Below are 25,464 nucleotides of genomic sequence, written 5' to 3'. Positions count from 1 at the left end.
AGAAACCAAAAAAAAAAAAAATGCCTTTCTCGATGATTTCTTAAAGCTAACGAGATTGCAATTTTGGTGAGAGCGTACGTTCTGATGCCAGTCACTTTTGTCAATATTTCGGCAAAAATGGCCAAAAAAGTGACTTTGGTCACTTCTTTCAAAGATTTGTCGTGTAAAAAAGAGAAAGTGCAAAATTTTCGAAAACTATCAATACGACATACGTTGTACGAAATAGATCAAAAGACCAGGCAACAATTTATCACCTTGATAGAGTGAGTTTATGCATAACTGTGATAGAGGGAAATTATCATCTTTTCCTATTTACATATTTGAGACTAGAAATATTCCTTAGAGAAGGAACATTTGCCTTGCCGTGGATAGCTCAGTTCATAGGAGAGGTTCCAGTGTACGCCAGTTCACCCTTCATATAATCACTCATATTTACCAATAAATAATACACATTTGACTCGGAGAGATTACAATGTGATTTATTGATAAAAAGAATAATATAAAAGTACAAATTAATAGGATATGGTTAGTTCTAAATATAAAATATCTACGAGAAACATTTTATAATGGACATACACTCTGGTGTATGCCACATGACTCGCGTTAGTTATGAAATACATATTCGACTATTTTACCATAATGATAGGTGTTAGTATAGGTTAAGTACTAAATACCTTTATGAGTACCAAGATCAAATAACACTGTACGCTTTTTATACCTCTTTCGCGGGAGCTCACTCATACTAGGCTCGGCGGTATAAATGGATTACATGAAGTACCTTTTGTCGAGAAGCAATCCAGATGGCTAGCAGGATCTGGTGTTGCCCAATAAGTACCACGATAATTAAACTTACGAAAAACTATCGCGTTAAATTGCACATATTAACCACTTCATAAGGTGGGTACCTAAAACGTAAATAGTCAGGTCTCAATTTGACAAAAAATGACGTCCGCTCGCGTATTCTGTCAAAAGCAATTTTATGATTGATTATTGTTCTATAGGTCAATACGAAAAAATTTAGCCCAGATGCCCTTTTTTTACCCTCCCCCTTTTCCGAGGGTCCACCCCCCTAACTTGAAAATCCGTCTATCTCTTCACCTATGGGTCGTACAGAAAAAAAGTTTAGATGAAAATTGTTCCTTAACATCTCCTCTACAACGTGGTCATCTTCAATTTTTGTTTGGAACAACCGTTGAGCTGAAAAGCTCAAAAAAGCTCTTTCAAAATCAGTTTTTTTCATTTTCTGCCGAAATTTACAGAGATACATTAAGAAGTATAATAACAAAAAGTGTTTAGAATTGAATTTACTTTCTAAAGACCCGTATAACAACCGATTTCCTCACCTCCCCCTCGATTCCATAGGACCCACCCCCCTTCCCAAGATTCCAATATTTGATTTCAGGGACAATTGAAAATAACCTTGATAAAAATTGTTTGTTTTCATTCAATAATGCTGAAATACGCAGTTTTTGATTAATATAAGACATAAAAATAGTCAAAACTGTAGGCTTATAATTAGTTGATTAGCAAATTACATATACCTAATACTTATTAGGAGAGAAGTGGCCAATCCTCCCTATTACCATATCCACTACTCAATTTTGAATTTTTTTACTCGAAAGATTGAAAATTGCATGGGTATAAACTGAATCTCACCATTCTCATTTACATGCCTGCTCATTTCTCAATTTTTGATGGATTTTCAAAATTTCAAATTTGGCTCGTTTTCTATGAAAAAATATCGTAAGTTTCATAAGATTAACCAGAGAAAGATTAAATTTAATTGTACTCTACTCTAGATCTTTCCTGTCGATTAGTCATGATTTCGAACCATTTTTGATTATCTCTAGCAATTTTTAGACTCTGGTTTTCTAAAAGATAAGTAAGTAGGTAAGTATGCCATAAATAGGGACAAAATGTAATTCAATTCAGACACATGTTTTCAAAAGCAATTTTTTTTAAAAGACTTTTTAAAATCATTTTTTAATTTTATATGGCAGTGTTTAACACATTTTCTGTTCATTCAAAAGTAATCACATGGAGAAAATTTTGGCCTCATGGGTGTTAATTTGCATGAAAAAATTAAAAAATGTTCATCAAAAAGTTTTTATTACAAATAAAGAATTGATCTGTACTACTCGAGAGGTTGAAAATGGGGTATAAGCCGAATTTCACCTTTTTCATTTACATGCCTGCACTCAGAGAAGCAGCGATTATAATCGATGCTACATCGATTATTTTGTCCCAAAGAATAGGATCGATTGATCGGTCAAAAAATCTGCTGTTCCGTGATCGGTTAGAATTGAGTGACGTCAATCATCGCCATCATGCCATCAATATTCTCAGAGCCATTATGTACCTAAATAGTTTTCCATTCCAATTTTTAATGAAAAAGTCATTCTAATGAAAGGGTTGAAGTGAAAAAGAAAATATGAAACTCCACATAACAAATTAAGTAGGTATCTACATAAAACCAAAACATATGAATTGATTTAAAAATTATGCAAAGGTCTGATTAATCGATTATGGACGATTGTAAATAATCGGTGATTATTAATCGATTATAATTGCAATACGTAGTTGCACCTATCTGTGTTTTCATTCAATAATGCTGAAATGCACAGTTGTTTTTGATTTGTATATTCAAGGCATAAAAATAGTCGAAACTACATACTTACATATACCTAGGTCTGTTCTGTAAAAATCAAAAGATATTATGATGGAAATTTTGATCGATTTTTTATGCAAATTCTTAAAATTTATTTGTGCAGATTCATATCTTCAGACTGAAATTTTCTCCAGTGATTTTTTTAATCATGGAATGGAAAATGTGCTAGACACTGCAACGTATGTACTCATATAAGTAAAATGAAAAAAATGACTGGAAATGAAATGTTAGTTACTTAGGTGTTGAACTGTTGATACGTATCTGCCTATTGTAATTTGAACTTTACTCCATGTTTTGAAACTTACCAATTGACCACTTCTTTCCTAATACGTATTATATGTAATTTGCTAATCAACTTTTCATTTTCACAGAACAATTATAAGCCTACAGTTTTGACTATTTTTATGTCTTATATTAATCAAAAACTGCGTATTTCAGCATTATTGAATGAAAACAAACAATTTTTATCAAGGTTATTTTCAATTGTCCCTGAAATCAAATATTGGAATCTTGGGAAGGGGGGTGGGTCCTATGGAATCGAGGGGGAGGTGAGGAAATCGGTTGTTATACGGGTCTTTAGAAAGTAAATTCAATTCTAAACACTTTTTGTTATTATACTTCTTAATGTATCTCTGTAAATTTCGGCAGAAAATGAAAAAAACTGATTTTGAAAGAGCTTTTTTGAGCTTTTCAGCTCAACGGTTGTTCCAAACAAAAATTGAAGATGACCACGTTGTAGAGGAGATGTTAAGGAACAATTTTCATCTAAACTTTTTTTCTGTACGACCCATAGGTGAAGAGATAGACGGATTTTCAAGTTAGGGGGGTGGACCCTCGGAAAAGGGGGAGGGTAAAAAAAGGGCATCTGGGCTAAATTTTTTCGTATTGACCTATAGAACAATAATCAATCATAAAATTGCTTTCGACAGAATTAGCGAGCGGATGACCAATTGAGACCTGACTAAAAGCCCAAGGAGAGGAGACGAGCTCCATCATCCTTAAGCTGACTGAGAACCAGCATTCGCGATCTGCAGAAACTAAGTAAAGTTGCTGGTCAGAGATCCGATCCACGGAGCCTCCAGCTACGTGTCGCGGATGGATACATGCCTATGATCTTTTCTATGAGACATGCGCATTGTTTCTAAAACATAGTTCTCACGTTGACCTACTTGCAGTATAGGCGGGAGATATTCTTAGAGATATTTCTAATAAGCATCGCTTACGCGATGAAGGCATATTTCCTCATATCAACCTGTCAGAATTTCAAGTGCTAAAGTGTCTTTTTCGATTTTTGGTGAATTTTTGAAAATTAAATTTAGAGCAAAAATGAGGAAAAAAATCAAAATTTCACCTAATTGACCAAGTAATTTGAAACTTGTGATATACCCTATTTTTGACACGCCAAATCGATTGGAAACTGTTTCAACCCGTTTTGAGCAGTTCTGGAGCCTCCAGCAGATTTTTGAAACTCGAAATTCCCACAAAATTTCATCAAATGGAGACGGAAAGCCGAAATTCATTCTGCGAATTAATTTGAATACGCTAAGAAGTCGACTGCAGGTGGATTTCAAGTCGTTTTGGAGCCTCCAGCGAATTTTTGAAAATTACTGGAGTCACCAGATTTTTGAAACTTGAAATTCCCACAACATTTTATCAAATGGAGTCAGCAAGCTGAAATTTACTTCGCAAACTACGTAATTTCAATACGAAATGAAGTCGACTGCATGGTGGTTTCAAATGGTTTTGAAGCTTCTAGCTACTTTTTGGAAATTTCAGTTTTCCAAAAAAATGCCATACAACCTTTCAAAAAGTCGCTGGAGGCTCCAAAACGACTTTAAACTTACCAGTAATCGACTTCGTAACATATTGAAATTAGTTTACAGAATGAATTTCGGCTTTCCAATTTTGGGAAATTTCCAGTTCCAAAAATCTACTAGAGGCTCCAGTAATTTTCAAAAAGTCGCTGGAGTCGACTTCTTGTCGTATCAAAATTAGTTTGCGGAATGAATTTGGGCTTTCCAAGTCCATTTGATGAAATTTAAAAATCTGCTGGAGGCTCCAGAACTGCTCAAAACGGGTTGAAACAGTTTCCAATCGATTTGGCGTGTCGAAAATAGGGTAGGGGAGATTGTTGTACCCCGGACCTGTTGTACATACCAGGGACCTTTCCCTCACTAACGCCACTTGCGGAATTCGGACCCCACTACGTATTAAAGCATCACTAGGGTATGCCACAAAATGAACTATAGGCGATAAGGTTTTCATTTGAAAATTTTGCACACAATTATCACGTTTTAAAACGAAAAATTACATTTTGCCATGTTTTGTGAACTCATTTTGACCTGTTGTTTATTGGAAATTTGTCAAAGCAATTAGTGCAACGTGTAGCTACACCATCCAAGTGTAAGTACACATATTCACTTTTTGGAAAAATATTGTGTGAAATTTTGTAGACATTTTTTTCTAAATTTTGGGAGGTCTTGTACCTGGGACCAAATTTCATCGTGTACCACGGACCGCAATTTTTTCATCTAATTTTCACGAATTTTGATACTTTTTCAGATGCTAGGATGCCCTTTACACAGTTTTTACATTGTAGCATCTGAAAACGTTTCAAAATTTATTTGAAATTGGTGGAAATGTGAGGATAAATCTATGGTCCGTGGTACAACATGACAAACTTATGAAATTTAAAAAAATTCTGCAAAATTTTATATGATCTTATTGTAAAAAGTAAATATGTATAATGAATGTCTATGATCCATACGTGAACTTTATGCCTTCACGGCCAACTTTTAGTCATTTTCCAGGGTAAATTTCCTTTTGGTCCTTGGTACACGACCCGTTGTACCATGGACCAAAAAAAGTGACTTTTTCAAAAAATTCTGGAGGGGAGGGGAATGAGTTTTGAACAAATGTGAATATCTCGTTTTTTTTGTAAAAGACCATTCTTTGATGCACCCTATTCACATTTTCAAAAATAATTAATGGGTGGAGTCCATTCCCAAAAAACGAAAAATCGGCCCCTGGTACAACAATCTCCCCTATATCCCAAGTTTCAGCTTTCTTGGTCAATTTGGTAAAATTTTGATTTTCCCCTCATTTTTGGCCTAAATTTGATTTTCAAAAATTCACCAAAAAATCGAAATCGTGCAAGTGCAGCGTTGGAACGCAAAATCTGCGATTTTCGCTGACCTGTCAATCAAAATGTCCGCCATTTTGTATACAGGGCCACTTTTTTTTAGGACAAGGGCTAGAAATGTTCCTTAGGACTCCCCCTTCAAGAAAAAAGTTGTCCCAGAGGACCGAAGGGAGGGGGGTTGCAATAGATCCTTATGCGGGCTCCTCGACTAAATATACATATTATACTTACTTATTTCCTCTCATTTCTCAAAACTTTGGTCACTTTTTCTCAAATTTTTGGTCACTTTTTTGCTATTTTTCAGTCATTTGAAGTCTCTAAAAAAATTAAATAGTGGATTTCATGCCTGAAATTCATTTTTTGATTTTTGGCAAATTCTTGAAAATTCAAAATTGCCCATTTTCAGTGATTTATGCTTTTTTTTTGATCGGCAAAAATGATGAAAAAAATTAGTCTTGAAACTGATATAATCCCCCTTCCCATTCGAATACAAATTTCACAGTTTCGAGTCATTCTGGAGCCTCCAGTACGGTTTTCGATTTCTCCAGAATTTTGAATTTGCTCCAGAAGGCATGCATATCAAAACTTCGGCAGCTAAAACTCGAGTTATGTCTTATACATGTACACTCCCACCTGTTTAACGAGTTAGTCCACATTTGATCCAATTTCAAGGTGGACACCTCAAGTGTGTTTTTTTTTACCAGATTTTTTATAGGTACAGAAAATAGCCAAGAAATCGAAAGTTCCGTCCTCGAGTATTAATTTCACGGTTTTAAACCTTTTTGGATCCCTCATAGTGCGATTGTTCATGTGAGTGAAATTTAGCCCCTTCAAATCCTAAGGTAGACAAACATGCGTATTCGTGCTCACGATAGATTGCCTAGGTTACTGATAAAAAGGGGTTATTCTGTACTGGAACAGCGTTTGTGGGTTTGCGAATCAGAAATTGGACGTTGTCCTAAATTTTAAGACATGTTTTTATTGCAAACCTAATCACTAGTGTACGTATACTTTTTTTTTAAAGCTCATGTTTTATTTCTCATAACTTTGGTTTTCGTACAAATTGCAGGTTTAGGTAACTTGACTTCTGGACACCCCTTTCACTTACCTACCAGTGTATTGAAATCCCTACCCTATATGTTCAAAATATCTTTAAACGCCATTAAAAAAATTTACTTATCAAGACAGAACAAAATGTTTAAAATTTCAAACATTCTCAACGTTTTTTCTTGAAATTATCCAATTAAAGTATCGATCTTGCCTAAGTGTCTCGCTTTTTTTTGGCGAAAATTGTGAAAAAGTAATTTTTTTCCCCCAATAAGTAATTTTCAAGAAATTGTCAAAAATTCTCACGTTTTCAAAAATTGACAAATTCACGTTTTTTTTTTTAGAAAAATGATTTAGGATTGTCGTTTTTTTGAAGAAAATTCCAAAAAGTTATAATTATCTCTCAACATTTTATCCAGAATTATTATTTTTTGAACGAAGTCCTGTTTTTTACTAATATTGCCAAAATCTTGCTTTTTTCCAAAAATTGACAAAATCGTTGCTGTCTACCAACGTTGCTGAAAAATTTCACTTTTTGTCAAAAATTTCAAAAAGTTTCTCTTTTCTTTATTTCAAAAAAAAATTCCAGAAGTTGACCTTTTTTCTAGAAGTTGCTTAGAAAACTTTCCTTTTGCTAAAAATATCGAAGTCTTGCTTTTTGTCAAAAATTCTCGCATGTTCAAAATGACAAAAATGTTGATTTTTACCAAAATTCTTGGAAATAGTATTATTTTTTACAGAAAATTCCAAAAAATCTCAGTCATTTTCAAAAGTTGTTCAAGCCTCGTATTTTTTACAAGAACTGGGGGAAATGGGTGTAAAGTTTCTTCTGAAAGGTAATTTTCGAATCATGGATTGTTTTTTGCTCAAAGTTGAAAATTTCAAAGAGAAAGAGAAGTCTGACAAAACGCAGAGAGTTTTTTTTGAGTTTGACGCAATTTTAATTCTCCAATAGGTTTTTCCTAGTTTTTTACAGTCTGTCATAATCTTGAGAATTCAGTGGAATTTTACATAGGTAGTTCTCAAAAATCTGAGTCTGACCACATTATTGTAGAATTCAGTGAAATTCTTCATAGTTCTCAAAAATTTGAGTCAGGCCACATTATAGTAAAGTTGAAGTACATCTGATGATGAAAATTGATCAAAAGTTTTCAACCCCAAAATAATTTCAAAATGTCGAAAATATTACATAATTATGTACTTTCCAAAAAAAAAAAAATCAGAAGTCTGACCCAATGTCGAGAATTAATCGAGATTTTTTCCAGGTTTTTGAAAGTCGATCCAAGTAAGTATTATAAAATCAAAACCCTAAATGTTAAAAATTGATCAATTTTTTGTAAAAGTTCTCAAGATCTGACACTTTTTGGTCAGTTAATTGTGAAAAAATAGGTAGGGAATTGTCATAATGTTTTGCACTCGCGCTCTTGTTTTTTATTACAAAAATTCACACTTTTTAGCAATATGTACTTTTTACTCCACGAATTGACCAAATGTTTTTTAAAAATTTTATGATTTCCAAAAGGTCCTGCTTTTTGCTAAAATAGTCAAAGTTTTGCTTTTTCTCGGAAATTGCAAAAAGGTTTCGCTGTTTTTGTTACTGTTTCGAGCTTTTTTGTTTACTAAAATTACTTTTGTGTTTGAAGGAAAAATTGATGGTGTCTTGTATGAATTTGAAGTGAAAACACCTTATCCATTTTGGGTTGTCCTCATATCTATATTATCTACCCATTTAGGTACCTACAGAACGAATTATAAAAAACGTTGGCTGAAAGAAGAAGTCCGAAGTTGTTTTAAAATTATTAGGAATTTTATTTCGAAATATTTTCATAAAAAATAAATTACAGTAACATTATATACAATTATATCGTAGAAAAAAACTGTGCAAAAGTATTCGTCACGACGTAGGGTAACTTAATCAAGATATATACAAACGCACACTTACACAGAAACAGACACAAAAACAAAAGAAATGAATGAAAATAGAAAAAAAAATAAAATCATGAGATGACAACCAATGATTCATACATGAAATAAAATCGCTTCTTACGCAATTTCTACATACATATTAAAACGTACAGTACAAAAATCAAAATGCAATCGGATGTCAATGCTCAATTGTGAGAAAAAAGTAAATGCATATTCCATCGACTTCGATTCACATTATTGAGACATCTCGAGTAAAAATAAAATACCTATTTACACACGATAAACAACATAATAGTGTAAACTCGAATGAAAAAAAAAAAAAAAAAAGGAAATGTCGTTTCTATAATTCCACATAGGTAGGTAATAAAATGTAGCACATAATTCTTTGGTCATTATCGAATATAACGGTTCAACTCGCATTTCTCGACGCTCGTCTATGCAGGTGAATTATATACACCCATGAAAAGAATGGTTTGACTGACATTATCGTAGAGGAAATACAAAAATGGGTGATTACAAATGAAAGATATAGGTTCTAAAGGTCTCGAGGATCGGAAAGTAAACATGGCTGTGGATGCAGCAGCTACCGTTCCTTGTTCGTCTATCGATACCTTAGCTTTATGTACCACATCGTTGAAAGATACTTCGTTTCCTCCGGTCAGAGCGCTCAAATTAGAACTATTTTTAAAGAGATCGCCTACGCCCATGGCTTCTAAAATCTGTACAAATGAGAAAAAAAATTATATAGATAGAGGTGTTGTTATTTCGAAGACACGTCATTTTTTTTTTATTTTTCTAAATTCAGAATGACGTATACTTAGGTATGTACATCATTAAAACATTATAGAGATACCTAGAAAAGAATAAAATTTTTCATTTTAACTTACAGGAACTAAACCATCTAATTTATGTTCGACCGTGAATTTGGGAACTCCTAATTCCACCGGACGTTCTACCATGTAATTAGGTTCGACAATTTCTGAGATCATTTCGGGAGTTAATTTTCTGAGCAAAAATTCGATACTGTTTTGTTCGACGAAAGGTGGTAGTAAGATGAACATGGAAATATCTTCTCCTTTGTATGGAAGCTGTACGGCGTGTATGCCGAGTTTTTCGGATATCACTGAAAATACACGTAAAGGTACATCGTTAGAACGGTATTTTCATTCATAAAAAGAAATAGGATGTTTTCACAAATGACAGGGATACCTATACTAGGTAAATTAGGGTGTTACTTACGATATTTGAAATTGCCTTTTTGTTTCATCATTTGTACAAAGGTTTTTTTAGAAGGTGAACTATGGAAGATTTCTTTTTTGGTATTTTCTGGTAAGAATTTCGACTGCCATAGACCTTTGAAGTACATCGCATTTACCTGAATAACAGAAGAAAAAAGAAAAAAATTAAAATTACTTACTTTAAATTATACGATATATGTACCAAGGTACCTACTACTGAGTACTGAGTAACTATATGTGGACTTCCAGAAGGATGTACATATCTCAAAAACCAGAAAAAATTTCAAACCAAACAAAGCGGAAAGAGGACCCCAAAATATACCACCAGCCAAAATTTTAGGTGCTGAAAATAATTTTTCAATTTTTGGAGAATTTTTAAGAATTCAAATTTTGATGAAAATGAAAAAAAAATCAAAATTTCAACAAGTTGACTTGTGAAGCTGAAATTTGATTTATAACATATATTCAACCTCTCGAGTCGATTGGTAATGGTTTTAAACCGTTCTGGAGCCTCCAGCTAATTTTAGGTTTCTCCAGTTATCAAAAAAAAAAAAAGGCTGTAAAAATACGGTGAAAATTAAATTCATCATCTGTAAACTCAGATGTACGAATATCATTCTTTGCGACCCTTTCGATCGATTGAGGCACGTATTATTAGATCTTTTTGTGCCGGTTTAAATCCAAAATTTTCTACAGTGATTTATTTTTTTGGGAGGGGGGAGAGGATGCAAATCGATTGGAGCCGATAAATTAATTTTTCATCATTTTTATACCTCTGCCCCTCTGAGTTTGAAAATAGACACATAAAGCAAAGCACTCTTTTTATAGCGTAGGTAACTATATTTTTTTATTTTTTATTTTTGAAGAGCCTGTTGCTAATGCAGATTACTGCAAAAGATGTCAAGACCATTTTGAATTATTAATGATATAAAAACTGTCAAAAAATGCATTAAAATCATTGAAAATTGCTCAAAACTGATAAAATTTTGATGAAATTTTCACAAAATGCCCGAGAAAATGTTTGAAACGTATTGATTGATCTAATAGTGCTCCTAGAAAGCATTAAAATCACTGAAAATGGCCAAAAACCGTTAAAATTTTGATGAAAATTCCTCAAAATTGATTATTAAAAATTAAAAAGAAGTCAGAATGGTGTAAAAACAATAAAGTCTCTAAAAACGACCAAATTTCAGTAAAATTGGTGAAAAACGCATGAAAAAATGTTGAAAACGTGTTAATGTGGTGTAAAAACTGTTCCCAGTTATGTGAAATGTGCAAAGATGGACCCAAGTTCAGTTTTTTTTGATCGAAATTGCAGGAGCTTTTCTTGTTGAGAATTTTATCAGAAAATGAGTCTTCATCAATTTTGCAATTTTGACACCTGAAACAGTTTTTTGTCCCTAAAAACCTTTTTCAGTTGTCAAAATTGATAAGTAGGTACATAAAAGTACTCATTTTCCATGAAAATTCTCAAAAAAATCTCCTTTTTTATAAAAATTGGCAAAAATTCTGGTTTTTTGCCAAAATTGAAGAAATCCCTTAGGTGGTCAAAAGATCTTGCTTCTGGTTTCAAATGATGCAAAAAAGACTGTGTTTGTTTTATCAAAACTACTACAATGTTTTTTTTTAGCAAAAATTGCAAACATTTCTACGTTTTTTGTAGAATTTGTAAAGCATTCTTTTTCAAAATTTTGAAAAATAATTTTTCTTTTTTTATCAGAATTGCAAGTTTTGCCGAAATTGCAGGGAACCCCTGTGATTTGGTCAAAATTGAAAATTTTCAAGAAGTTTTCTGTAGAAAGTCTTTTAGCAAATTTTAGCAATTTTGTAAAAAACAGGACTTTTGTTTGGCAAACATTGTAACACAAAGTGGACTTTTTTGGAATGCAAAGAAAAAATCAATGTTTTCTGGACGTTTCGGTGAAAAAAGGAAAAATTTCTTAGCAATTTTGGCCAAAATTACGACCATTCGACGATTTTATCAAAAAAGTACTTCCAGAAAATGTTGATGAAAAACATGACAACTTTTCATCAACTAGCCAAAAACTGCCTCTATTGTGACAAAAAACAGGAGTTTTTCGCCAATGTTGGTTAAAGCTTGGTTTTTTGGCAATCTTGGCAAAAACAAGACTTTTTTTATAATTTTGTCAAAAATTGGCACTTTCTGCCAATTTTACCAAAAATGGCAGTTTTGACAATTTTACCAAAAAATGGCACTTTTTGGCAATTTTACCAAAAAATGGCACTTTTTGACAATTTTACCAAAAAATGGCACTTTTTGACAATTTTACCAAAAAAACGGCACTTTTTGACAATTTTACCTAAAATTGCCCTTTTTGACAATTTTACCAAAAATTGGCATTTTTTTGAAAATATTTCCAAAATGGGCTTATTTTGGCTATTTTCCTTGAATTTTACCTTTTTTTTTTTTTACAAAATTAGGTAAGTAACACTTTTTGACTTGGGAAAATTTGGAAAATTTAGCAAAAAAAAAAGAAAGAAAGTAAGAAACTTTAATAGCGAGCTTGGCAAAAACAGAATTTTTTCTACCAATTTTGGAACAAAAATAAGACTTTTTAAACAGGTAAGTCGAAAATCAATTCTTTTTGGATATTTGGGGGTGTGGAGGGAGTACAAAAAATTATGAACTTACAACTTTCAAGAGAATTCGCGTGCTCCCACTCCAAAAAAAAAGTAATAAAAATAAATGAGAAAAAGACGCCTGCCAATAGGTAAGTAAGTCTTCCCTATCTACTTTATTTACTAAAATTACAAGAAACCCTACTCTTTCGTAAAAATTGTAGGGAAAATATATATATTTTTTGCCAAAATCAACTGTTACAGACTTGTTTTTTTCTGGTCTTACCTAATTTTCCTAAAAGTACAGGTTGGTACTTTTTGTTTGCCTCCGTCTTTATCAAAATTGCTGTAAGTTTTGTTTTATAAATGAAATTGCTGGAAATTCTTATACTTTCGAAGTTGAGTTTTTGAAAGAATAATTTCTGGGGAATGGTCGGACGAAATGACCATTCGTAGTGATGACTCATTTTTTATACGAAAGCATCGGGGACTAGGGAATAACAATAACAATTTCCGAAATGTACCCTTTTGAAGCACTTTGCCGCTGTTTGTCAAAGTGAAGAGGTGAGACCTGCTCAATCTTATATTCAAATAATGTTCGATGTTCCATGAAAATGATGAGAAACCTATGTGTAGGTAATTTAAACATTATTCTTTTCACTGGAAGTGTATACAAGTTGGTGGGTGTTAACTTTGTATATTGTAACCTAAACGTTAATGTTTAGTGACACAGCAAACAAATGTAGGTCTCGGTTAAATTGATAAAAAAAAGTTGACGAATACCCACTTTCACAAAAATATATAAGCGGTAACTAACGTAAGATAATACACGTATGTACCTACGACTACGAACTACGAAGGCATTAATTACGCTTACGCATACGTGCTATGTAATTCCATGCTCATTTTTTTCCAGGTGACAAAAATTACGATTTTTTTCAAATAGGTAAGCGAAATAGAATTAGATAAACTACCCATGTAGAAATTCTGTTCGCATGGGTGGTGGCGAAACCGATGCCAGGAATATAGAAGGGTTTCTCGGTAATTAATACGTAAACAAGGTATGGGGACAACATCGGATCGAATTGGGTATTAAAAATCTGTAGAATGTGTCTGAGTTAATTTTACAGTTCAAGTACTCTATCAACCAATGATTATGTATATATCGTTCGTAAAGTCTTAATTACTTTGAGAAGGTACCTCAAAACCTATCAATTTAGAAAGTGTAAATACCTACGGACCTACGCACAGCAATACTTTAACTCTAAGTAGGTATAATAATGCATATAATCGGACGTCTACTACAGACCGATAGGCAGTAAAAAAAAAGTGTAACCTTACCAATATCAATTTAGTATCTTCGTGAACGTCGCTATCACTTAGAAGGTCATTGATCTGATATTTAGTTTGATTGGAAACCCACTCGTTGATAATTTGTTTGGACAAAAATGGATCGTATTTGAAATTCAACGACTCCAATTCTTCTTTAAATACCATTTTCATGCATTCTCTGACTGGTAAATCATTTTCATAAAAGAATTTATTAACGTTATTAAATTCGTAATTGGCCGAAGCGTTCAAAGCGCGCATTTTCTCGAAGCCAGCTTCCAACGTGTACATTCTGAGCACTTCTAGTTTATCCTGAAACAAAATACAGTCGAGTATCGCGTTAATTACAATTGTGAAGTTAATCGTTCGACATACTTGGATATCTGAGGTATAGGTACATAGGCATAAGCTGCGATAAGGTAATTAAATTGCGCAAATCATTTCACTCACTATTTCATGCGGTATACGCAACGCTGTCTTGATGTTCTTTTCTGTTTCTCCGTCCGAAATGAACAACGTTAACAATAATGCTTGATATACGCTGTGAGGTGAAAAGAACACATTCGATCCTGGTTTGGATTTTTTGAACACATTTTTCATGAATTCCAGACTGAATTGTAATCGGCTTTGCGTTAAACCGGGTAATAATTCTTTAGGCGATAAAAGCGTCGATTTGTTTAAAGGAAAGCATTTCGCTAATTCGCCGAGATCTTCATCTTGCGATGAAAGTTGCACGACTACGCATACGATGGATAAATAATAAATCCACTTCATAATCTGTGAACAGATAAAATTTGCAACGTTAGTATTATTTTTTTATTTTATGTAAATAGATATTGGCAGAATCTAGATATATTAGATAGTTATGGAATTGAAAAAATTTCTATAGCTAGATGGGCAGAGGCATCTATTATTATGATGCAAATGAATGAGAATTTTTTCCACTTGATGAGCACAAAGGGTATGAGTATGCCCATGTAAGGGGTGTGAAATGCCCCGTTGCCCCTGTTCCAGGATTTGGGAAATAGTTATGAATTGGGCATTGTTGGTCAAGTACCTAGGTACCTTAAAAAAAAAAATTTCGACCCAAAAATCTGCCCTCACTTCACTTTCCCTCACTGTACTGCTGAAAAACAAGTTTTTGGAGAGGGGAATTCCTAAAATAGGGTCCTACAACTGTCTATACTCTTACAACAGGTGTACTTAAACTTTCAAAGGTGGTACTCTCAGATTTTGATTCAATAATGCTAGATCGAAAGAAGAGAAGGCCCAAAACCCCACAAATTCTCGTTTCTAGCCGTACGTTAATTTTTTGATTTTTTTGTTACCCCTTTTTGAATTTTTTCAATTTAGAACTTGCAAAATTTTCAACATTCAAGACCAACTATACTTTTTACATAAGGAAAACTGCAAGAAGTTGCCCCATCACGACATTTTTCAGCTTTTTTCAACTTTTTTTTTACCTATTTCAAAAAAATAACTTTCTTTGGAATTTAACGTTTTCTCACTGAAATTGAAAAATTCGTACTTCTTTTTGGTAAGACAAGTATATTTTTTTGCGTTTACCCATCGTTTCGTCCTGCCTCCATCTTCAAAAAATATCAAATTTTCAGAACGTCAACAAATTTTTGAAATTATTTCCAGATGCAAATTTTTTGAAGATATTTTCTTGATTACATGAAAATCATTGATAAAAATTTATTGATCTAGTCAGCGTAATTACAGATTTTTCAAGGATAGGTGATTATTAATAGGTATAACGTTATTTTTTTGGAACTCTCCAATGCGACGTTGCCACATTACATTTATATGAAGATAAATAATGTCTACGACTTTCCGCGGTCCTCTCTCGGAGTATTCATAGAACTGGTTTCCGAGTTAGTCATTTCGTTTCACTGTTCATCACATAACTGATTTCAACGTGTTTTTTTTTTTTTGCTGCGGTTTGAATTATGTACATGAATCAACCAATCTATCCGTTTAAAAAAGCGCGTCGAATTCGTAATTGATTATTATGTAATACCGTATAATACGTACTAATTTCCATACGTAAACGTAGGTATGTTTGTAATACAAATGCAGGAGAAAAGTGTTTAAAAAATTGAACATTGGATCGGTTTTTCTCCACGTCGTATTCGAACTCGAACTCTAATGATTAAAATAAATAGTTCAGACTTCAGAGTGACTTCTACGTGGTAGGTACACCGTGTATTACAGGTACCTAGTACCTACCTATCCATTGAAAGGAGAGAAAATGATCCCACACCCAGCACATGACTATAAATAGTTTTCAAATTGAGAAAAATTTTCGATAAACTAATCAACTTGTTTGAGAAACTAATTTGAACATACGAAAAACGTGACATAAGCTTTTTTCACAGTCCCCGGTTAATTAAATTATTAGAGGTAGGTATTTTTCTCACTTCCTTGAATACTACATTATACTTAATTGATTTTTTACGAGGAAAAATCTGCAGATCCTGATCGATAATTTTGAAAATTAAAATTCTCAAAAGGAAATTCATGAGTAAGTATAGATTAGTGAATTCGACAATAATAGAAAGCTGCGGCCACTAAAAGAAGCCCATTCAACGATATGAAACGTTTTAAAAAGGAAGGTTCTAGTAAATTATGTCAACATTTTCCAAGTTTTTGAAAGTCAGAAAGTATCACTATTTCTTCCCAATGATTTTTGGTGCATCAACTTTCTGTAGAATTGCATCATGAATCATGAATTGCCAATTTATGATGATAGCACAAGGCCTGCTGAGAGTGACATCACAGTATCTGAAGCAGCACCTGTGGGAGCTGAGGAATGCTATAAAAAGAGCCAGAAACCACGAAACTGTGGGAGAGGGCCTCATTCCAGAGTCTATCTCAATACAAGAAACTGCTTTTGAAGATGATAAACAAAATATATAGGGAGGGAACATTTCACAGAAATGCTCTTGAGTCTTGTAAAACCATTGTTTTAATGAATCATACACTCAAACTGCTGCTATCCATTATCAATGTCAGAATTGAGAAGAAATAGAATGAAAATCTTGGTGAAACTCAATATGGCTTCATGTCAAAAAAAGAAACCAGAGATGCAATTGACTTACAGAAAGGTGGTAAGTAATTCAAAGGATACTGAATGCCAACAGGGAAATTCTGCGAATACCTACTCGTATAATCAAGAACGTCTGCTGAAAAAAAAAGTGCAGCGATGAAGATCAGATCACATTATTTTGGTGAAAATGGGTGCAATACATAAAGTTCCGCTTATTGTAATTGTGGTTTGGCAAGACCGGTATACTGAAACTTGGCAACACATGATGAGGGCTGACTTCTTGCTTTCTATTATGTAGTTCAAAAATTTTTTGGGTGTGATGTGATTTTTACAAAAACACCATAGTTGCCAAATGTTACATACCAGCCTGGATAGCTATTTCCTGAAATTTTGATTTGATAATTGTGATACGCGAGTTATGAGGTCAAATCAAACACAGAACACAGTTTTCATACGTGCGGTTGAGTCAGACACAATTTTCAGTTGGCGGATGCTTTCCTACCCAAGTACATACCTACATGTGGTTGAGTCAAATACAGTTTTCAATCGGAGGGTGTTTTCAGACCCAAGTAAGAACCTGTGGTTGAGTGAGACACAGTTTTTCTTTGGTGGATGCTTTCAGACCCAAGTGAGAACCTGTAGTTGAGTCAGACACAGTTTTCAACAAAATTTGGAATTTTTGTTATTGAAATGAAAGAAGTGTGAATTGAAAATTAATGGCAAAAGAATAAATAAGTCATGCAGACTACAAGGTAATAATAATTACTGAAACAGAAAGATTCAAAAAAATGCTAGTTGGAATAACTTGGAGCAGGACTGAAATATAGAATGAAAATAAATGCAGGCAAAACAATGGTAGAACCCAATATGTCTCTTACAAAAATAAAATATCTAGTATTTACGCCTGTCCATCGGGTGTTCCCCAAGGTTCCAACTTGGGTCCCCTTTTCTTTCTTTTATTTGTAAATGACCTTCCATCTGTGATAGGTAATTCTGAAATAGAGCTATTTCCTGATGATGCATAAGATATACAAGAAAATCCAAGATATAAAGGATTGTGAGGGTCTTCAAGCAGATTTGGATATGTTCGTAAAATGGAGTATTGAGAACAAACTGCCCCTTAATATTTCTAAATGTGCATCAATGACATTTACTCGGAAAAAAACTCTTTTGGAGTATAAGTACACAGTTAGTGGGGAAGAACTCTGTCGTTTAACTACTATTTGGGACCTGGGTATAAACTGTGATGTGGGACTTACTTTCAAGTATCACACTAACATTGTGATAGCAAAGGCAAGGAGGATGGCCTATTTTGTTGTCAGAAATTCTGTGCACTTCAAGAGAATAAGTACACTCAAAGTCCTATACTTCTCCTTCATAAGGTTAATTCTGGAGTTTGGTGTACTAGTTTGGTTCCCTCGTACTTAAAAATTTATAAAAGAGCTTGAAAAAATTCAAACTAGATTTTTGAAATACCTATATTTAAAGACTTTTGAATATTATCCTTATGACTTATCACAAAAAGAACTTTTGGAAGGATTTGAAGTGGATCTGTTAGAAAAAAGAAGAGAAACAATTGCATTAATGTTTCTATATTATGATCTCATCCACTGCAACATAAATGACAGTAACCCTTTGGGAAAAATCAATTTCTGGGCCCCAAAAATCCACTCCAGGCAGAAAAAAAATATTCTCCTTAAACAATTGAAGGGTTCAGTTCCAAGTTGGCCTAAGTCCATTTTTATCATTTTTGAGTTAGCAGCGCCATCTGGTGGTACAGGTCGGTTAACACCTTTACCACTTTGTCCCAACCCCTGGCGTTACTTTTTTCGCTCAGTAGCGCTGTTTTGCCGGCTCCAAAAAAAAGCTGATTATTCCAAAGTGGCCTAAATCATACATTTTTTACGAATATTTGTATACAAATGCGGTTTTTCAGAAGTTTTTCAACGATTTTCGAGTGAAGGCGTTTTCACATGTATTATTCATCATATGTAGTATTTACAAATAGGTGCTTTGAATGAAATTGTTTCAGAAATGTATTAAATTAATGATTCGTGAATTTTTTTTTTGAAAAAACGCATTTTTTCAGCTCTTTTTCGAAATTTTTAACATCAGATAATTCCAAAGTGGCCTAAGTCCACTTTTTCTGACTCTTTGTCGTGCTCTGGAGCTGAAAATACGCAAAATTAAAAAAATACCAATATGGTACTTTAAAGCAGAAAGATCAAGCTTCACAACCATATAATCACATCATTTATTATTGAAGCGGAAGGGCGAGAAAAACAGTTAATTTGCGTTTTTCTCGAAACGGAAAAAATGGACTTAGACCGACTTGGAACTGAACCCTTCAATTACAACACATTTAGGATGAAGGTATCTCCTTTGAACAACATCATGGGTATCTCTGACGCTTTCCTCTGTAGGTGTGCAGATGCTGATATTTTGAGTATGGGTAGGTCTGCTTTCAGGCGTGTGGTGGGGATGGCATGGGAGTAGGAGTGGGGGTGCAGTGGGAGCTGTTTGTGAGATGTGAACCATTTCATATTCTGTATCTTATTTTCCTTTGGTTTTCTATGTTTTTTTTGTTTTTTCTTTTTTATAAGTATTTCTTCTGTTTGGTGTTATACTTTTTTCTTATTTCTTACATTCTCTTCTAGACAGGAAGAACTACATTTGTAAAATAATATTTCTTTTGTTTTTTTTCTCCTTTTTGCTTGCTTTTGTATTTTTGTATTTCTCAAACTTGTTTCTCTGGAGCAAATCTTAGTCTTATCTCTTTAATTATAAATGGTCTCTCCTGTAATTGGCTTTAGCTGTTGGAAAGACCTAAATTGTAAAATAAAAAAATTAAAAAAAAAAAAATTGGTGACATTCACAATATCTAGCTCAGTCAAAATACAATTTGACCCAAACATAATTGCGATCAAAGTTTTTTTTTTTTGGGGGGGGGGTAAGTATTGTGTAGGGTGGTCAGTGGTGTGCTGAACAACGAAATTACAGAAAGGTCATTTTTTTGGAAGGGCATATGACCCCAAATGGATGAAATGGGTCCAAAATCATACCATCGGTCAGTTCCCCCATTGTGATCAACATATCCAAATTTCAGCTTCCTATGTCATCCCCGCTCCATATAGGTACTTCATATGATGATAATAAATTATGTAGGTACTTATACTAGTGACTACCTGAAGCCTGAAACTTTAAAACACCCAGTAGTCTGTATCTAACTCAGGTATATGTAGGTATACGTACGGTTGTACTAATAGGTATGTAGAAATGGTATACGAATGAAATGATGTATTCAGCTGAATATAAATTGTGACCAATCTACAAAAACTTCTATCGAGTCATTTGGAATACCCGTACCCAAGTATTTTACGAACTATGCTAGAAAAAATGTTACCAAGTTCAGTTGTTTAAAGTTCATCGATCTTGTAAGTAAATATGTACCTCAAATCTAGAACCAGGTATATCGAAAAAAAAATAGAAAAATTGATCACAAATTATAGGAATGAGAATGGAGGATATCCACAAGTTCGATTTGCAAATGGAAAATTTTAAAAATCCAGAATAAAAAATCTCAAGTACATACGTAAGTCTAACTACCTACTCATCAAGGTGCCTGATATTGACACAACATTATTATTATTTACGTGTTAGCAAATTCGAAATGAAATGTTTTATGTTATTATGGTAAATATTTGGCAAACTACGTACCTACCTACAATTCTCGCTGTAGGTACCTAATCGTACATGCACAACTCGAATTATAAAATTTGCAGGTCATTAAATAATAATTTAGACTTATTAGTTATGAAATTTGTCAGCAGGAAACGTATTATTCAAACAATGAATGATAAAAAAATATATACATATATAGAAAGGTCAACGACGAATCGACCAAGTACTTATTGTGAAATATAAAATTCGTTAATTTTAATTGGATATACCCGCGTATGTATTTTTGATCAAATGTCCGGTTAGGTACTTGTACCATTAAAACTACCTACACAATCATGGTTATCTATACCCGGTAGCCTAATTTAATTTACCCAATTTTCACCGTTCTTTAACTTTTTTCATTAAAAGAAAAATTCTCATTCAATCTTACATCTGTGTACATTATAGATAATAAAACGTGTCAACGGTTTCGCAATAGAAATAATTTCTGCATTACCGTTATACGTAGAACTGATACTGTATTACAGAGACAGTCGAAACTAGATATCAACGTTTGATATTATTTACAAGTAGTATATGGTGCATGTCAAAATGATCGCCAACCTCCGATTTTAGAAGCAATTTTAAACCTTGGCCTACTCTTATCATCTCCCGTGTAAACTGTCATTGTTCCTGTATTTCCCGTCATTAATCTAAATTTATGACCTCTATATAGGTACAATGACCGATCGATAAATCAAATTCATTGAAATGCTACCAACGACGGTCAGCTCATAGGCCAATCCTGTGTATGAGTAATTATGATGTAAAATAATATGAATGATACTTCACTCATTACTCAAGTTTCTGCGATATTCGTTAATGATTAAAAGAAAAAAGTGTTTTGAAAATTCTAAAAAAATCAACTCATCGCGAATACTAATTGTAAGTACATACTACAAGGTATCAATCTAATTTTGTACCTTGATGTAAGTAAATGAGATTCAAAAATGAAGGCTTATTTCATTACATCAGATAGATACGTTAAGGTGAGCCCAAAAAGAAAAAAAAAGGATATAATATACTTAGATGGGTCTGTTCATCGGTAAAAGAGGGATGAAACAGACATGGTGGGGGGGGGAGGAGGAAACATACTGATTGAAATGTTTTGAATTTTAATTTTGAAAAATTGAACTATTTTAAAACTTCTGATTTAAAAAATGGGACTATTTTGGAAATTTGGAAATGTTTACAATTTTTGGCAAAAAGCAAGAGTTTGAAGAGCTTAGCAAAAAGAATAAACTTCAACTAGAAAAGTTACATAACGAACACAACATAATGTATTATTTAAAAAAAAAGAAAAAAAGAACACATTACAAATTGAAATGTTTTGGATTTTAATTTTGCAAAAAGTCAAGTTGAGTAGGTTCCTACATATTTTGCAACGTTTCGATAAAAAAGCATAACTTTGAAAATTTCTGGCAACTTGGTAAACATTTTTTCAATTTCTGTTTAAAAAAAAAAACAACAAGAATAATTTTTGAAAGTTTTTGAAAAAAATCTTGTATTACTTACCTATTGATTAGTTTTTAGCAAAAAGCTGAACTTTTTGAAAATTATTGGCACATGTTTTGGTTATTTCTAGGGCTAGGATTTTTATGATAATGCTTTTTTTTTGTGGCTGGACCCTATATGGCATAAATCAGTTTTCTTTGCGATTCATTCCATTCTGAGGCTAATGGCGAAAGTTGATAGCGCTTTTTTTTGCTTTTTTTGGGTGTAAATGCTTGTAAATGCTTTTTTTCGTCTAAAAAGGGCAAAATTGTGCTTTTTTCGAGCTTTTTTCTATCGTTAGCGCTTTTTATGATGAAAAATTGGTAGAACTGCAACAAATATTTTAAAAAATTCATAAATTCATTTACTTTTTGCACATTTTTGAAAAAAAATAATAATTTGGAGAAAAAAAATCTGCATGTTTTAATTTGTGATTCTGGATGTGAAACAGGTGACTTGTCAATTTGAGGCACAATCGCCGATCTTTTACAGTTGACAATTTAAAAAAACACCTCATAATTGCTGCTTTCTCTAATCTGTAATCTCTTGGATCCTAATCTAGTAATTTTAATCTGTCAAGTTGAAAATAAACTTTGGTTTGACGTTTTTTCTTCTCATAATTCATTTTGGTTCAATTTGAATGTGTCTTGATACGGGGTTTGAAAAGACCTTTATTTTGATATGAAACATGGTGGAATTTGATAGCGCGTGTTTTTGCTTTTTTCTTGCATTTTAATTGCTTTTTAATAGCGCTTAAAATTCATTTTATAGCGCTTAAAAATCCTAGCCCTAGTTATTTCCAAAAAAGCGAGACTTTCAAGTAAAATTCCTACTTTTTGGAAAAAAGTGAAAATTTTTAGCAAATTTACTGACCTGATTAAAAAACACTACTCAACTAATCACTCGACTGGTGTGATAATCATGCAGTTACAAACACCCCTCTACCTCCTCCCCTTCCCTCCAAAAAGTTACTTACCATCAAAAGGCAAAAATTGACAATTTTGGGAATTATAATTTGGCAATTATTGGTAAATAAAATCATACTTTTTTCGCAATATCTGTAGAAGAAGCCAGACTTTATTTCAAATTTTTGAAATGGAAGGGGGGTTTTTGGCATTTTATGGCAAAAAAGCGAGACTTTTGAATTGTAAGAAAGAGTTTTTGGAATTTTTTTGCGAAAAACCAAAAAAATTTCAGTTTTCGAAAAGCTTAAAAACGTTTACAAATTTTGGTAAAAAGCAAGATTGATAATGTTGGAAATTTTTGAGAATTAGGTATAGGCGAGAAAGGTGAGAACTTTTTGCAATTTTTTGGACAAAAAGCAAGATTTCTGAGTAATTTTTGTCAAAAAAGGTGCAGAAACCTTTTGTGTTTTTTCTCAAAATTTTTCAAAAAAGCGAGACTTTATTGACACTTTTTAGTCTAAAAACAGGACCGTTTGGAAATTATTGACAATTTCTGTCAAAAAAGCGAGACTTTCAAGCAATATTTGGAAAAAAAGTAGGATTTTTCAACCATTTTTCTAAAAAGCTAGAATTCTTGTAAATTTTTGCCAAAAAGCAAAATTTTGACGATATCAGGAAACAACCATTTTTGGCAATTATTGTCAAAAAAAATAATGATTACTTTTTTTTTTTTGAAAAATCGAGGCTTTTTTCAATTTTTAAGCAAAAAATGAAAAAAGCAAGACTTGAATAATTTTTGGAAAAAAATTGGAATATTTTCTCAGGTACGATCATGAAATTTTATGACAACCCAAAACAACGAGTAGATATTCAATGATCAACTGCATAATACCTCAAGATAGAACCACATAAGATGCTGGGATGCTGTCGGTTGTCGGTCTCCAATACTATTGGTGGATACACATCGTAGTGCTATGTCCATAAAATAACGTATGACAAAAGACCTTGCACGAGACAGTTGAACGATTAATTATTTTGAAAATAATTTTTACGATTTATGCAACGTAATATGTGCAATGTTTTTTCAGAAATCGTTTTCATACAATTAGCCATGTTTAATGTTTAGAAGTACCTAACTTCTCTTCACTTTGCAATGACCTTTACGTTTTTGAAAAACTTTTCTAAACGTTTAGAATGTTTGAAGGAAAATATTTGACGATGTATAAAAATGTGCTTGAATAGTAGGTAAAGTAAGTATCTGAAAAGTACACATACGAAGAACGAGAAGTATAATAATTCCAACGGCCTTGGTCTCGCACAGTTTGCTATTTCATTTTGAATGAGTATCGCGAATTCCAAAAATACCACATACCGAACACTTTTGTTTTTGACCAGTTGCTGGTTTTCAATGAAAATGTATGCAAATTTACTAAGAGATTGTCCCAAGAGAGAAATGATCTGTGTGTAAGTACTAGGTAGGCAGATAATTGCAATTTCTGAATTCGCTATCTTGAATACAAAAGGCTATAACTGAAAAACAATCGACTCAAATAACCGGTAATTAAAAGACTTATTATCATTTTTCATGATGAATAATGATTCTCTAAAAATAACAACTGCTTGATCAGGTCATAATTCAAATTTTTGATTAAAAAAAAAGACTCTTCAATGTACATAGACAGTTTTTCGAGTATTCCTCGTTTGTTTCAGGATATCTCCTTGAAAAATTTCATGAGTTAGTAACAGTAAGTAAGTAAAATAGGTACCATTAGATGTACCTAGTAATACGAGTATAATATGGTAAACACGCGAGGCTGCATTAAATAAGTACCTACATTACCCTTATGTTGATTTTCTCACAAGTAGTGATATAATTATGAGAAACACGTACGTACGCAGACACTCACAAATTAAAATTTGATAACAATTACACGATTAAAATTTCCGAAAATAATGTACCTATCAAGTACACACATGACACATATGATTTCTATTTTTACTTTCATGCGGCACCAAGGGAAAGGAAACGCATTTAGAAATTAGCAACCTGATGCTTTTCAAAAAAAAAAGGCAAAAAAATCACATTAAAAATTATTACAAACACACAAAAAAGCACATACCATTCAGTTTAGTTTGAAGAAATAATAATAACAAATCACAACAAAACGACGAGCAAAACGATTATGAGTAAAATACGCCGACACCAAACGCGGAATACTGACGACCGGAATAGCGGATTGTTGCCATAAAAACTAATCCGTTGAAATGAATGGTTTTCCCCGAGGTCCTGAAACCAATCCTACTACTCGCAAAGACGCGAACCATTCCGTTTTCAGCAGTTGTATAGGCCAGCATAGGAAATA

The 25,464-nt window shown here is 32.9% G+C and overlaps 2 protein-coding genes across 11 annotated transcripts in view; one reads left to right on the top strand and one right to left on the bottom strand.

The window, feature by feature from the left end:
- LOC135844575 (uncharacterized) overlaps positions 1-25,464 on the top strand; it is a 427,884-nt gene that overhangs the window by 389,649 nt on the left and 12,771 nt on the right. The gene's annotated exons all lie outside the window — the stretch shown is intronic.
- LOC135842052 (serine protease inhibitor 88Ea-like) lies at positions 8,643-25,437 on the bottom strand. Its single transcript, XM_065359400.1, has 6 exons — positions 25,222-25,437; positions 14,381-14,707; positions 13,943-14,242; positions 10,023-10,158; positions 9,671-9,906; positions 8,643-9,502 (listed from the first exon to the last, which is right to left on the bottom strand). Exons 1-6 carry the CDS (start codon positions 25,222-25,224, stop codon positions 9,218-9,220), a joined length of 1,287 nt encoding a protein of 428 aa, XP_065215472.1. The 5' UTR covers positions 25,225-25,437; the 3' UTR covers positions 8,643-9,217.

The sequence above is a fragment of the Planococcus citri genome, chromosome 1 (genome assembly GCF_950023065.1).
Source record: "Planococcus citri chromosome 1, ihPlaCitr1.1, whole genome shotgun sequence".
Taxonomy (NCBI): Eukaryota; Metazoa; Arthropoda; class Insecta; order Hemiptera; family Pseudococcidae; genus Planococcus; species Planococcus citri.
This window is presented reverse-complemented; position numbering and strand designations above follow the sequence as displayed.